Here is a 17,038-nt window from a genome sequence, read left to right as displayed (position 1 = left end):
GACACAGTGCTGGGGGGTAGTAGATGTCTCAGGAGACACAGTGCTGGGGGGTAGTAGATGTCTCAGGAGACACAGTGCTGGGGGGTAGTAGATGTCTCAGGAGACACAGTGCTGGGGGGTAGTAGATGTCTCAGGAGACACAGTGCTGGGGGGTAGTAGATGTCTCAGTTAAGGTGTAGCCTGAAGAGATGGAGGTCTTCAGTCTCTAAGGGAAGATGGGTAGTGACTCTGCAGTTCTGACAGCCGTGGGAAGCTCGTTCCACCAGCGGGGAGCCAGCGTAGTGAAGAGACATGACCGGGCAGCGTGACTGCCGCGTTGGCGTAGAGGTGGTGGGGCCAGTCGGCCAGCAGAGGTGGAGGAGCGGAGTGAATGGGCTGAAGTTTGGGGGGTAACCATTGCATGCAGTAGGCAGGGGGTGTCCCTTTAGCTGCCTGGTAGGCAAGCACCAGGGTCTTGAATCTGATCGAGCTGCTATCGGGGCCTAAATCACAGATAATAGACAACAAAATAGAATTGTCAGAAAGCAGTCTCACCTGCTGGCTTGCCCCAAAATAATGTAGTTAATGTTGATTCATATGCGTGGCTATCATTGATCGTTGTTTAAATGGACTGACTTATATAGATGACTTATATAGACTGACTTATATAGACTGACTTATATAGATGACTTATATAGACTGACTTATATAAATATATTATTCCAAAGCGCTTTACAACGGCCTCTCATTCACCCATTCACACACCAATGGCGGCAAGCTACCATGCAAGGCGCTGGCCCGCTCATTGGGAGCAATTTGGGGTTCAGTGTCTTGCCCCAAGGACACCTCGACATGTGGCCAGCTGGGATTCGAACCACCGATCTGGTGACCTTCTGATCATTAAACGCAACTCCCCTGTGACATTTCCCTGCACCACCGCTAGGCGGCTGTCATGTGTCGGAAATACCCCCCGGGCCGCCCCCCCCCTCTCCCCCCGCTACCCCGTATGTTATTGTTGTAGCCCTGGCTCCTCCTCCTGGCCGTTCCTACTGCTGCGACACGGGGTGCGTTCTTAAACTCGCTCTGGAAATCTGATCAGCACTCACGGAAATGCCTCTCGTCCAATCAAATCACTTGGTGCCTTTGTGACGTCGGGTCCAGTGTGCGCTCCGGCGTTCTGCTGAGCGGATTTACGAACGCAGCCACAGAACGGCTCTGCCGCACCGGGGGGTTTTAATCCTCTCCTCTGTCTCCCTCTGGAACAGCCTCATTAATAGCATTAGCATTGCTAAACACTGGTCGTTTTGTCTTTCCACGTGTTACCATGACCCAGGAGTGTTGACAGAGTTAATACAGCCGCTCGGGGTTCGGTGTGAAGGTTTGTAGGAGGAGCAGTTTGGCGGGCCGGGGAGCGGCTCGGAGCAGGTTAGCACGTTAGCTTAGCGCCACGGCTGTCATCAGGTTAGCAGGTTAGCGCGTTAGCTTAGCACCATCCTCGGCAGGTTAGCGCGTTAGCTTAGCGCCATCCTCGGCAGGCTAGCACGTTAGCTTAGCACCACCATCACCATCATGGACGACAAGCCTTTCACAAAGGAGCTGGACCAGTGGATCGAGCAGCTGAACGAGTGTAAGCAGCTGTCGGAGAACCAAGTCAGGACACTCTGCGAGAAGGTGAGCCGCGATTTTTTATCGGGTTTGTTTTTCGACACATAATAACATCGAGTATGCTAAGCTAACCTGCTAACTCTCATGGATGTCATCCGGGGCCTACTAGCCACCTAGCTGGCCAAGCCTAGGCTGAACTAACCATTCTGTCATGTTCAGGCTTCATCATCTCGGCCTAAAGGACTAAAGTAAAACCAGTAAAACATATCCGCTTGTTAAGTCTGACGTCAAAAGTGACGTTTAGCCATTTCCGAGTCCAAACCAGAGATTCCCCGCACCAGAGTACCTGTGAACTCCAGCGGTAGAATGACAGTTTAATCGTTTTTTAGACTTGGATCTATTCATTCAACAAGGGACACAGCAGCACTTTCCCGTTTCCCCATATTGTCAGGGTATTTGATCCTCGGAAAAGCGCTATATAAATATAATTAATTATTATTATTATTTCGGCATTTCGAAGACAGCGCCTCAGACAACGTTGGACCCGGAAACACGTCACGACTTAACAAGTGTATTTGTTTAATTGTTTATTTAAACATCTCCATAGTGAGGACTACTCTTAGACAGACAATCAAATAGAACAAAATCAACCAACAAAGGTACAATTAGTGAACAGCATTCACTTATTAAAACTAAGACAAATGAAATAAGACAGATGTATAAGATATAACAGAATTAATCAAATGGATTAAATCCCAGTAGCAGCACATTTGAGAGCTGCGTTGCATTTGGCTTCTTAACCTCCAATATCTGCATCGGGGTAGAAGAGCCAGAACACAGAGAAGGGAGATCACCCCCCCCAGAACACAGAGGAGAGAGAGATCACCCCCCCAGAACACAGAGGAGAGAGAGATCACCCCCCCAGAACACAGAGGAGAGAGAGATCACCCCCCCAGAACACAGAGGAGAGAGAGATCACCCCCCCCCCAGAACACAGAGGAGAGAGATCACCCCCCCCCCCAGAACACAGAGGAGAGAGATCACCCCCCCCCCCAGAACACAGAGAAGAAGAGATCACCCCCCCCCCAGAACACAGAGGAGAGAGAGATCACCCCCCCCCCCCAGAACACAGAGAAGAGAGAGATCACCCCCCCCCCCAGAACACAGAGGAGAGAGATCACCCCCCCCCCCAGAACACAGAGAAGAGAGAGATCACCCCCCCCCCCCAGAACACAGAGGAGAGAGATCACCCCCCCCCCCAGAACACAGAGAGAGAGAGATCACCCCCCCCCCCCAGAACACAGAGAAGAGAGAGATCACCCCCCCCCCCCAGAACACAGAGAGGAGAGAGATCACCCCCCCCAGAACACAGAGGAGAGAGATCACCCCCCCCCCAGAACACAGAGAGGAGAGATCACCCCCCCCCAGAACACAGAGAGGAGAGATCACCCCCCCCCAGAACACAGAGGAGAGAGAGATCACCCCCCCCAGAACACAGAGGAGAGAGATCACCCCCCCCCCCAGAACACAGAGGAGAGAGATCACCCCCCCCCCAGAACACAGAGGAGAGAGAGATCACCCCCCCCAGAACACAGAGGAGAGAGAGATCACCCCCCCCAGAACACAGAGGAGAGAGATCACCCCCCCAAAACGTACAGTATTATCGTCAGGGCAAAGGTCAAGACTGGGCTAAACCTTCATTTCTTCCCGACAGTAACGCATGTTACCTGGCAACTGAGCTTGTCTGTCGGTGTCAACGTGGTCAGCCGTGTCAGCTTGGCCAGGGTCAGGGTGGTGGTGAAAGCGTTCACAGAGAAGACCTTTGTCTTTGAGTTTCATAACCACTTAAATGCTGTATGCTAATGATGTTGCATATCTTTATTTCCCTATAGAGGGAGCATAGAATCATTCCCCTAGTGCTCAGCAGCATCCATAATCTAGTAGCTATCTATCAATCTGAACTAATTCAGTCTCTGATTTTGGTGAGGTCTGGCTTGCTAAATTGTCCCCCAAAAAATAAGATAGCAACATGTTAGAACCGGATGATCTCAACACGTACCGATGTTCGTTCGTTTTGATTGTAATTTGTGCAACTCTTGCGTGCTTTTCCCCTAGGCCAAAGAGATCCTCACTAAGGAGTCCAACGTACAAGAGGTGAGATGCCCTGTCACCGTGTGCGGGGACGTCCACGGGCAGTTCCACGACCTGATGGAGCTCTTCAAGATCGGAGGGAAGTCGCCCGACACCAACTACCTGTTCATGGGCGATTACGTGGACAGAGGCTACTATTCCGTGGAAACCGTCACTCTCCTCGTCACGTTAAAGGTATGCCGCCGCGCAACGACGTGTTTGAGCACGAAAACCAATTAGGGCCTTAAAACACCAACGTTGTCTGTTCTGTCTGTCTGACTCTCTGTCTGTGAAAGCGTCCTCGGGTTTGTGAAAGGCGCTATATAAAACCAAGATATTATTATTATTATTATTATTATTATTATTATTATTATTATTAATGCCGTAAGCCGCAGCTAGTTTGGTTTTAGCTCGTGCGTTACGTGATCGTCGACTCCTCCACACCTTGTTGTTGACTCCTCCCCCTAACCCTATCCCCCCCCCACCTGAACAGGTCCGGTACCAAGAACGAATCACAATTCTGCGAGGTAACCACGAGAGCCGTCAGATCACACAGGTGTACGGCTTCTACGACGAGTGCCTCAGGAAGTACGGCAACGCCAACGTGTGGAAGTACTTCACAGACCTGTTCGACTACCTCCCGCTCACCGCGCTCGTGGACGGACAGGTGAGGGGGACGGGACGCCATGGGTTGTTTTTTTGGGGGGGGGGGTTTCCTCCTTCCTGCCAAAATGTACAGGGTGTTTAATGTGTGTACTGTTGGATCTATGGGAGTATGCTAATATGACAGATGAGGGGGGTGGGGGGGGGGGGGGTGTAGGGGAGGGAACGGGGAGGACACCATGGGTTGTTTTGGGGGGGGGGTTTCCTCCGGGTTTCCTCCGTCCTGCCAAAGTGTACAGGGTATATAATGTGTGTACTACAGTTGATTCTGTGGGAGAATGCTAATACGCTAATTCAATACGCTAATATTGAGCTCTGATCCTTCATCTTGCCCCGTCTCTGTCAGATCTTCTGCCTCCACGGAGGCCTGTCTCCCTCTATAGACACGCTGGACCACATACGAGCCCTGGACCGCCTGCAGGAGGTTCCCCATGAGGTACCAGCCTAGAGCAGCCGGACTCACTCCTACAACACACACACATACACACCTACAACACACACACACCTACACACCTACACACATACACACCTACAACACCTACACACCTACACACATACACACACACACCTACACACCTACACACATACACACATACACACCTACACACATACACACCTACAACACACACACACCTACACACCTACACACCTACAACACCTACAACACCTACACACATACACACACACACCTACAACACACACACACCTACACACCTACACACCTACAACACCTACACACCTACACACACACACACCTACACACCTACACACCTACACACATACACACCTACACGCCTACACACATACACACATACACACCTACACACACACACACATACACACCTACAACACATACACATACACACCTACACACCTACAACACACACACATACAACACATACACACCTACACACATACAACACCTACACACCTACACACACACACACCTACACACATACACACCTACACACCTACAACACACACACACCTACACACCTACAACACATACACACACACACACATACACACATACACACCTACAACACATACACACATACACACCTACACACCTACACACCTACAACACATACACACCTACACACCTACACACCTACAACACATACACACATACACACCTACACACATACACACCTACAACACATACACACATACACACACACATACACACATACACACCTACAACACATACACACCTACACACCTACAACACATACACACCTACACACCTACAACACATACACACATACACACATACACACCTACACACATACACACCTACACACCTACAACACATACACACACACATACACACCTACAACACATACACACCTACACACCTACAACACACATACATACAACACATACAACACATACACACCTACACACCTACAACACATACACACATACACACCTACAACACATACACATACACACATACACACACACATACACACATACACACATACACATACACACTAACACACATACACACATACAACACATACAACACATACACACCTACACACACACACATACATACACACCTACAACACATTCATTCATTCATACACATACACATACACACCTACACACATACACACATACATACACACATACACACCTACAACACATACACACATACAACACATACACACCTACAACACACACACATACAACACATACACACCTACACACCTACAACACATACACACCTACACACATACAACACATACACACCTACAACACCTACACACCTACACACCTACACACCTACACACCTACAACACATACACACCTACAACACATACACACCTACACACCTACACACATACACACCTACAACACATACACACCTCCACACCTACAACACCTACACACATACACACATACACACCTACACACATACACACATACACACCTACACACACACACACACATACACACACACATACACACCTACACACATACACACCTACAACACATACACACCTACACACCTACAACACATACACACATACACACCTACACACCTACACACCTACACACATACACACCTACACACCTACAACACATACACACATACACACATACACACCTACACACCTACACACCTACAACACATACACACCTACACACATACACACCTACACACCTACACACATACATACACATACACACCTACAACACATACAACACATACACACCTACACACCTACACACCTACAACACATACACACCTACACACATACACACCTACACACACACACATACACACACACATACACACACCTACACACCTACAACACATACACACCTACACACCTACAACACCTACACACACACACATACACACATACACACACACACACCAACACACCTACACACCTACAGCACATAACCATACACACCTGTAAACCACCATGCAGCCATACACACCATGTAACCGTGGGTCAATGACGAATAAGGCTTCTAAAAAGTTTTTTTTTTAAACTTTGTTCAAAATACATACATTTTCCCTCCCTCTCTCTCCCTCTCCCTCCCTCTCTCTCCCTCCCTCCCCCCTCCCCCAGGGGCCCATGTGTGACCTGCTGTGGTCGGACCCAGACGACCGCGGGGGCTGGGGCATCTCCCCCCGCGGGGCCGGCTACACCTTCGGTCAGGACATCTCTGAGACCTTCAACCACGCCAACGGCCTCACCCTGGTCTCCCGCGCCCACCAGCTGGTCATGGAGGTACTTACACTGGTTATCACTTAATCAGCCATGATGGGTCATTTGACCCCTGTGAGTTTTTCCGTGTAGGAAGCAGGCTAATTTACAAGCGGCCAACTAGTGGTCGCTGTGTGTAAATTGCAGGTTAGCATTTTAAAGAGGCGGCTCTTTTAGTAGGTTAGTAGGCACGGCTGTTCTCAACTGTCACTTAGATTTAACTGTCACTTTCAAATTTGAAATAAGATTTGACAGTTGGTGTAGTGCTGTTCTAGTGTTAAACTGGTCACACTGGTTATACTGGTTATGTTATACTGGTTATACTGGTTACACTGGTTACACTGGTTACACTGGTTATACTGGTTACACTGGTTATACTGGTTACACTGGTTATACTGGTTATACTGGTCACACTGGTTACACTGGTTACACTGGTTACACTGGTTACACTGGTTACACTGGTTACACTGGTTACACTGGTCACACTGGTTATACTGGTTATACTGGTTCCATGGATGACTGATGGACAGAGGGTTCACTTAAAATGTATTATATAGACAAATGTATTATTGGGGCGTCTGTGTCTCAGGAGGTAGAGCCGCCGTCTAATGATCGCAAGGTTGGCAGATTGGCGGTTCCAGCCCCGGCTGGCCACATGTCGAAGTGTCCTTGGGCAAGACACTGAACCCCATATTGCTCCCAGTGAGCGGGCCGGCCGGCGCCTTGCATGATAGCTTGGCCGCCATTGGTGTGTGAATGGGTGAATGAGAGGCTCTTGTGAAGCGCTTTGTATAAAGGCGCTATATAGGTGCAGTCAATTTGACCATTTTTTCCATATTAGTTGTGAGTCGCTTTGGATCAAGGAGTCTGCTCAATGTCAAACATGTAAATATTGTTTGTTTTCAGTGAGGCCTTATACATCTGACTCCATACAGTGAGGCCTTATACATCTGACTCATACAGAGAGACCTCATACATCTGACTCATACAGAGAGACCGTATACATCTGACTCATACAGAGAGACCGTATACATCTGACTCATACAGAGACCTCATACATCTGGCTCCATACAGAGAGACCGTATACATCTGACTCATACAGTGAGGCCTTATACATCTGACTCATACAGAGAGACCTCATACATCTGACTCATACAGAGAGACCTCATACATCTGACTCACACAGAGAGACCTCATACATCTGACTCACACAGAGAGACCTTATACATCTGACTCATACAGAGAGGCCTTATACATCTGACTCATACAGAGAGACCTTATACATCTGGCCTTTAGTTCTTTGTTAGTGTAATTATTGTTGTGATGTGCAGACACATCCGTGGAGTTGGGCTTGATGGGGGTGAACATGCGGTCTGCCTACAGACTCATGCTGGGGCTGAACATCAACGTCTGTCCCCCTTGTGTCCCTCTCTGTCCCTTGTGTCCCCTCTCTGTCCCTTGTGTCCCCTCTCTGTCCCTTGTGTCCCCTCTCTGTCCCTTGTGTCCCCTCTCTGTCCCTCTCTGTCCCTTGTGTCCCTCTCTGTCCCTTGTGTCCCCTCTCTGTCCCTTTCTCAACGTCTGTCTCTTGTGTCTCACGTCTGTCCCTTGTGTCTCAACGTCTGTCCCTTGTGTCTCAACGTCTGTCCCTTGTCTCAACGTCTGTCTCTTGTGTCTCACGTCTGTCTCTTGTGTCTCACGTCTCTCTCTTGTGTCTCACGTCTGTCTCTTGTGTCTCCAGGGTTACAACTGGGGGCATGACAAGAACGTGGTCACCATCTTCAGTGCGCCCAACTACTGCTATCGCTGTGGCAACCAGGCGGCCATCATGGAACTGGATGATACTCTGAAGTACTCATTGTAAGTTCACCTGCTGGTGTGTGTGTGTGTGTGTGTGTGTGTGTGTGTGTGTGTGTGTGAGGGGGGTTAGGGGGTGTGTGGGGGGGAGGGGGGTTAGGGGGTGTGTTTGTGTGAGGGGGGGGTTAGGGGGTGTGTGTGTGAGGGGGGGGGGGTTAGGGGGTGTGTGTGGGGGGGGGGGGTTAGGGTGTGTGTGTGTGTGTGTGAGTGTGTGTGAGGGGGGTTAGGGGGTGTGTGTGTGTGGGGGGGGTCACATGCCAGGGAGAGGGGGAAGGACTTGGTAGGAAGATGATGTGGTGGTTTTCTCTGAAGCGGGGGCGATCATCTGACCGTGATGTTTCTATCCCTCCAGCCTACAGTTTGACCCCGCCCCTCGACGCGGAGAGCCCCATGTGACCAGACGTACCCCCGACTACTTCCTGTGAATGTCCCAAAGCCCCGCCCCCTTCCTTACCCGACAAGACCTGGGCATGGAGATGTGAACACACTGTAGGATGAGATGGAAGATAACCATCTGAGTCCAGATGTCAACAAGAACAGGAGAGATGAAAGCCCCCCCCCCCACACACACACACACCTCTGCAGTTGTGTTTATTAAAAATGCTGTCATAAAGCTGTGCTGATAAACATTTACAATACATGTTAAAAAAATAATAATCTATTTTGTTTGTTTTAATACATGTTTAAAAAACGATTGAGATATGACAGCGTACCAACATGGACCAAAACGTGCCATATATCATCTTTTCCGACATGTAAAACTTGCAATTCTTCTTCTTTTTTTTCTTCTTTTTTTTATTTTTTAGAACAGCAATATAATCCTATTCGACCTCACAACTACACATCTCATGGCATAAACATTGTGCTTCTTTCGTTGCAAGATTATGAATTAGATTGCTTAATAAAGTAGGTAATTGGTCATTTTTAGCTTCAGGCCTGATCGGCATGCACAGACATGACCAGAGCTGCTGACACGCAGCGCGATGATGATTAATTGGAATAAAGACGTTGAACTTGATGATTAAATCGACACATCAATGTTTGTTGTTGTCTGTCTGTTATTGTTGTTATTGTTTGGGGTCTATGGGGAGATGTTTATTGGTGCTGTGGGTAATCGCGTTATAATAATAATAATAATAATAATAATAATAATAATAACGTTTTATTTGTATAGCGCTTTTCCTGCAAACGTTGCAGCTCAAAGTGCTCCAATCATTATATAATCATCATTTAATTATTTAGTCATTTGTTAAATATTAAAAAGATGGGTTTTTAGTCTTGACTTGAACATATGTGCTGAGGTTGCGTCCCTAATGTAAACTGGCAGTGAGACACAATCTGGGAGCATAAAATGAGAACGCAGCCTCACCAAACCTCTTCTTTTGTACATGTGGTACGCAGAGAAAATGTACTGTTACAACACCTTTACGGAAAGTTGAGGTAATATCAGGTTGTGCAAAAAATGCTTTGCGGGTTGAGTGAGATGTGACACTAATATGGTGCAAACAAATAGAGCAGTATAGAGTTCAAGTAGCAGTGCGTTTCCATAGGAGCCTGAGTGTGTGTGTGTGTGTGTGTGTGTGTGTGTGTGTGTGTGTGTGTGTGTGTGTGTGTGTGTGTGTGTGTGTGTGTGTGTGCGCGCCTGAATAACTCCATATTGGTGACACGGCCAGGGCAACCTCTCTTCTTTTTCTGTTTTCATTTTAGTTCAAGTTTATAGTCACATCGTCACATCTTTCTACGCACGTCACATCCGGCTACTGCAAAGCTGCGCGCGCTGCTTCCTGTCGCCGTGGAGAAGGCGGGAGGGTCAAGCACTCTTGTTATTATCAATACCTGTAGCCAACCAGTTTATAACATAACCGTTAACACAACCAGTTTATAACATAACCGTTAACACAACCAGTTTATAACATAACCGTTAACATAACCAGTTTATAACATAACCGTTAACATAACCAGTTTATAACATAACCAGTTTATAACATAACCAGTTTATAACATAACCGTTCACATAAATGATTATAACCGTTCACATAAGGTGTAACGTACATTTTGGTTTGTGCAGCTAACTTATGTAGCTGTTGTCGTAGCCTCAACTTTAACTTAAGCCTGTTTTAAAAGTGAATACTACACTTTGTTAGAGCTAGCTAGTTAGAAGATTTGTTTTGATTCGCGAACGAGTCGTTTGGGCGATAATGGCAACAAACAAGTCATCGGAAAAGAGTAATGTTACTTCATGTCTTTTTACTTTCTGACATTTTCACAGCCCCCCATTAATGCTGGGTTCGTCGTCCTTTTGAATGGCCTGTGAATTATATTAAATCAGCTAGAATAATTCTGCATATCTTGCTTATTTCGCTCAGGGCCAGCCCCTTGTGTCTACAATAAGTTGACAAACTTCCGAATAGTCTTTGCTTTTTTAATTGAGTAAATGTAAATAAGAGAAATGATGGTGCCATTATGCTTTCAAGATTAAAGTCAAGTCATCCATGGCTAATAGATACATGCAATGAATAACCAACGTACAACATATTCTCTATTGATGTTGTGTCGAGTCTGTCATTATGCTCAGCTATCCACTGTCTTGTTGAAGTGTCCTTGGGCAAGACACTGAACCCCAAAATTGCTCCCAGTGAGCGGGCCGGCACCTTGCATGGTAGCTTGGCCGCCATTGGTGTGTGAATGTGTGTGTGAATGGGTGAATGAGAGACCGTTGTAAAGCGCTTTGGAGCAGCAAAAAAGGCGCTATATAAGTGCAGTCCATTTCCCATTTCCTCCTCCTCCTCCTCTAGGATGAGTTTCCTGTAGAATACGGACCTCAGTTTGACCAGGCCCTGGAGAAACTGCTGTGGGAGTTTCTGATCAGACTGGAGCCCTGAGACCAAGCCTGGCTCAGCAGGTACAGACCTTCCTATAACCAGGGCTCCCACACCTTCTGAAACATCACATTCAAGCACTTTTCAAGGGCTTTCAAGACTCAATTCCCTCAAATTCAAGGACCCAACACAGCATAGTTTGAGACAGATCTAGATGAGAGTTTATATAATAGGAACTATCCGCTCACAGACAACAATTAAAAAGAGAGGTTTTTGAATGTAGAGGCCCCAGGCCCTCTCCCAGTCCCGAGCCTGGCTCAGGTACAGAGCCTACAGATAGACCTTCCTATACAGTTTCCCTCTGTTTCTGTTGGGAGGCTAAATTGATACAGAACGCTTTGCTTTCCTCTCATGTTTAATGCCAAGTGTCTGCTGCTTCTCCCTAGTCTACTGAGTTGTTTGTTGACACTTTTTGTAAATTCCTCCTTTGTGTGATCTCAGACTGTGTCCTGGCTCAGTACTGCCCCCCCCTGTCTTGGAGGAAGGTGCACGGGCTGCCTCTCAACCCCGGCTCTTGAAGACTCTCCTTCATCACCAGACTTGTCTAGGACACTTGGAACCAGCAGGTGGGTCCGCATAGCAAACTTTTCTCAGGTGATGTTTTCTATCCCAGGCCTCCAGCAGGTATCAGATCAGGACTGGGGCCCAATCCCAATTCTTATCTTTACTCCTACCCCTCGTTTTCAAGTGCCCCTTAATTGTTTTCGACTTGCCTCTCTCCGAACAGAGTTAGCTTATGAAATGTTACCCCCGATGAAATGGGGCAACCCTTACTGATACGTCATCGGTAGTATCATAGGAAAGCATGGACGCTCGCGATTCGTTCACAACATAGACGTTTCATGCTTTCAGACGATCAAATAAGTCATCAAATAAAAAAGAACAATACTTTATAACAGAATAGCAGTGCTCTGTAGGCAAGCAGCTCCTGCTCCTACCCTGCCAGTCTGTAGGCTAACAACCCTGCTCCTACCCTGCCAGTCTGTAGGCTAACAACCCTGCTCCTACCCTGCCAGTCTGTAGGCTAGCAACCCTGCTCCTACCCTGCTCTGTAGGCTAACAACCCTGCTCCTACCCTGCTCTGTAGGCTAACAACCCTGCTCCTGCCCTGCCAGTCTGTAGGCTAACAACCCTGCTCCTGCCCTGCCAGTCTGTAGGCTAACAACCCTGCTCCTACCCTGCCAGTCTGTAGGCTAACAACCCTGCTCCTACCCTGCCAGTCTGTAGGCTAACAACCCTGCTCCTACCCTGCTCTGTAGGCTAACAACCCTGCTCCTACCCTGCCAGTCTGTAGACTAACAACCCTGCTCCTACCCTGCCAGTCTGTAGGCTAACAACCCTGCTCCTACCCTGCCAGTCTGTAGACTAACAACCCTGCTCCTACCCTGCCATTCTGTAGGCTAACAACCCTGCTCCTACCCTGCCAGTCTGCAGGCTAACAACCCTGCTCCTACCCTGCCAGTCTGTAGGCTAACAACCCTGCTCCTACCCTGCCAGTCTGTAGACTAGCAACCCTGCTCCTACCCTGCCAGTCTGTAGACTAACAACCCTGCTCCTACCCTGCCAGTCTGTAGACTAACAACCCTGCTCCTACCCTGCCAGTCTGTAGACTAACAACCCTGCTCCTACCCTGCCAGTCTGTAGGCTAACAACCCTGCTCCTACCCCGCCAGTCTGTAGGCTAACAACCCTGCTCCTACCCTGCCAGTCTGTAGGCTAACAACCCTGCTCCTACCCTGCCAGTCTGTAGGCTAGCAACCCTGCTCCTACCCTGCCAGTCTGTAGGCTAGCAACCCTGCTCCTGCCCTGCCAGTCTGTAGGCTAACAACCCTGCTCCTGCCCTGCCAGTCTGTAGGCTAACAACCCTGCTCCTACCCTGCCAGTCTGTAGGCTAACAACCCTGCTCCTGCCCTGCCAGTCTGTAGGCTAACAACCCTGCTCCTACCCTGCCAGTCTGTAGGCTAACAACCCTGCTCCTACCCTGCCAGTCTGTAGGCTAACAACCCTGCTCCTACCCTGCCAGTCTGTAGGCTAACAACCCTGCTCCTACCCTGCCAGTCTGTAGGCTAACAACCCTGCTCCTACCCTGCCAGTCTGTAGGCTAGCTACCCTGCTCCTACCCTGCCAGTCTGTAGGCTAGCAACCCTGCTCCTACCCTGCCAGTCTGTAGGCTAGCTACCCTGCTCCTACCCTGCCAGTCTGTAGGCTAGCAACCCTGCTCCTGCCCTGCCAGTCTGCACTGATATAGCACAACAGTGCAACAACTTCGCGGCATATGCCATCAAAGGGGGGAAATACGACATGGAAATTATGTCAAAAGACTATCATGCACAGATCAGCTGTAAAATATGTAATGTTAGATGGATAACATTAGTAGACACGGAGCGCAGTTTTGGTTTAATAAGTGTGTCTAGTGGATAGTGAGTTGGACATGTGATCGGAAGGTTGTGAGTTCAAATCCCGCCTGAAACCACACCACTACTAGTGTGCCCTTGAGTAAGGCACTTAGCCCTCAGTTACTCCAGGGGGGAATGTCCCTGTAATTCGTAATTGTAAATCGCTTTGGATTAAAAGCGTCTGCTAAATTAAAATGTATTATTCATTTCCCCAGTGATGTAGGAGGCTTCAGTTGAGCATAGGAAGGCTATCGCTCCCCAATCCTGTCAGGATTATACAAAACAAAAATACTTACTGGAGACACGAGCAGCACCGCAGGCCATCGTACCACACACAGTAAACGGTAAACGGACTGACTTATTTAGTCGCCTTATATTCCAAAGCGCTTTACAACGGGCTCTCATTCACCCGTTCACACACCAAGCTACCATGCAAGGCGCCGGCCAGCCCGCTCACTGGGAGCAATTTGGGGTTCAGTGTCTTGCCCAAGGACACTTCGACATGTGGCCAGCCGGGGCTCGAACCGCCAATCTGCCAACCTTGCGATCATTAGACACAGCCTCTACCTCCTGAGACACAGCCTCTACCTCCTGAGACACAGCCTCTACCTCCTGAGACACAGCCTCTACCTCCTGAGACACAACCTCTACCTCCTGAGACACAGCCTCTACCTCCTGAGACACAGCCTCTACCTCCTGAGACACAGCCTCTACCTCCTGACACACAGCCTCTACCTCCTGAGACACAGCCTCTACCTCCTGAGACACAGCCTCTACCTCCTGAGACACAGCATCTACCTCCTGAGACACAGCCTCTACCTCCTGAGACACAGCATCTACCTCCTGAGACACAGCCTCTACCTCCTGAGACACAGCCTCTACCTCCTGAGACACAGCCTCTACCTCCTGAGACACAGCCTCTACCTCCTGAGACACAGCCTCTACCTCCTGAGACACAACCTCTACCTCCTGAGACACAGCCTCTACCTCCTGAGACACAGCCTCTACCTCCTGAGACACAGCCTCTACCTCCTGAGACACAGCCTCTACCTCCTGAGACACAGCCTCTACCTCCTGAGACACAGCATCTACCTCCTGAGACACAGCCTCTACCTCCTGAGACACAGCCTCTACCTCCTGCGCCACAGCCTCTACCTCCTGAGACACAGCCTCTACCTCCTGAGACACAGCCTCTACCTCCTGAGACACAGCCTCTACCTCCTGAGACACAGCATCTACCTCCTGAGACATAGCCTCTACCTCCTGAGACACAGCCGCCCCAATAATGTCACTGTTACTTGCTCTCATTCTAACATATAACCAGTGAGATGTTTTTGCAGACACTAATGCAACAATACGTTTGGTAAATTCAAAATGTCTAATTTCATGCCTCAGTGAAAAGCTTGTACGAAAATACCTTAAATAAGACCTTAAATAAGACCTTAAATAAGACCTTAAATAAGACCTTAAATAAGACCTTAAATAAGACCTTAAACAAGACCTTAAATAAGCAGAACCTCTTAATGCAAAGCTGCTTCTTGAACTCGTCAGCAATGTGTCTTCATTCTGCCACAACTGAGTTGTACAGACAGGCACTAGTCAAGGCTACAACATGTGTATAGTATATCATATATACTATACATGTATAAAATATACTGCTGTAGGCTTTAAAACCACACCTTCAGATCGTTCCCTATAGATAGCGGATAGTTCGAGTCACATGTAACGAGGTCAGATCAGAGGAAGATAGCTGAAAGAGAGAAGAGAGCTAGTGTTTGTATGAATGAATGAATGAATGAATGAATGAATGAATGAATGGTCTTTATTGTCATTAATACAGTACAGGTACCATACAACGACATTTAGGAGGGGGGGCTCCCCTGGTGCTAGGAAAAAAGAAAAAGAAATACTAAAAACAAGAAGAAGAAGACATATCCGTGCGTTCTACAACAAACTGGGTGTACGCAATGATGATTTTAAACTCTCCATGGTGTCAAACGATGAGGTGTTTAAAAAGCTAGGCGCTCTACACTCAGAAAAGGCCACGGGCCATGACAATATTCCAGCCAGATTTCTAAAAGACTCAGCTGCCTCCATTACCCCAATCATCACCCACATAATAAACCTCTCCATCAAACAGGGACACGTCCCCCTTGACTTTAAAATAGCAAGGGTAACCCCACTGTATAAAAAAGGAAGCAAATTAGACCCAGGCAACTACCGACCTGTTTCTATTCTTAATTCCATCTCGAAACTTATGGAAAAAATAGTTTATGAACAGGTCGATAGGTACCTTACCGAAAAAAAGCTGATGTATGAATTTCAATTCAATACAGGATTCAGAACATCCCATTCCACTGACACATGCCTTCTCTATTTGAACGACCACATCAACCATGAGGTGGACTCGGGCAAGTACTGCGGCATGGTCATGCTGGACCTCCAGAAGGCCTTCGACACAGTAGATCACCACATATTGTTAGATAAACTGAAAGCAATTGGGTTCGATAGAACATCGGTGAGCTGGATGCAATCCTACTTAGAGGGGAGGGAACAGGTGGTTAGTGTGAACGGAACACTGTCCCCCCCCCTCCCAGTGACCTGCGGCGTTCCACAAGGAAGCATATTGGGACCTTTACTGTTCCTAATATATGTGAATGACATGTCATCAGCATGTAATTGCAATTTGTTCCTGTTCGCGGATGACTCGGCTCTGCTGGTCTCTGACAGGGACATATTGCAGGTGGAAAAAGCGCTAAGCACTGAACTAAGTAGAATCTGCATCTGGCTAGCTGACAATAAAC

At 48.0% G+C, this 17,038-nt stretch overlaps 1 protein-coding gene across 1 annotated transcript; it reads left to right on the top strand.

The window, feature by feature from the left end:
- Nucleotides 1-1,197: 1,197 nt before the first annotated feature.
- LOC308158459 (serine/threonine-protein phosphatase 2A catalytic subunit beta isoform-like) lies at nt 1,198-9,994 on the top strand. The gene is made up of 7 exons (XM_080532086.1): nt 1,198-1,650; nt 3,700-3,909; nt 4,208-4,381; nt 4,724-4,813; nt 6,969-7,130; nt 8,845-8,963; nt 9,313-9,994. Exons 1-7 carry the CDS (start codon nt 1,549-1,551, stop codon nt 9,383-9,385), a joined length of 930 nt encoding a protein of 309 aa, XP_080388212.1. The 5' UTR covers nt 1,198-1,548; the 3' UTR covers nt 9,386-9,994.
- The last annotated feature ends 7,044 nt before the right edge of the window (nt 9,995-17,038 follow it).

This window comes from Nansenia antarctica (genome assembly GCF_963989245.1).
Source record: "Nansenia antarctica genome assembly, chromosome: 5".
In the NCBI taxonomy this organism is placed as follows: Eukaryota; Metazoa; Chordata; class Actinopteri; order Argentiniformes; family Microstomatidae; genus Nansenia; species Nansenia antarctica.
This window is presented reverse-complemented; position numbering and strand designations above follow the sequence as displayed.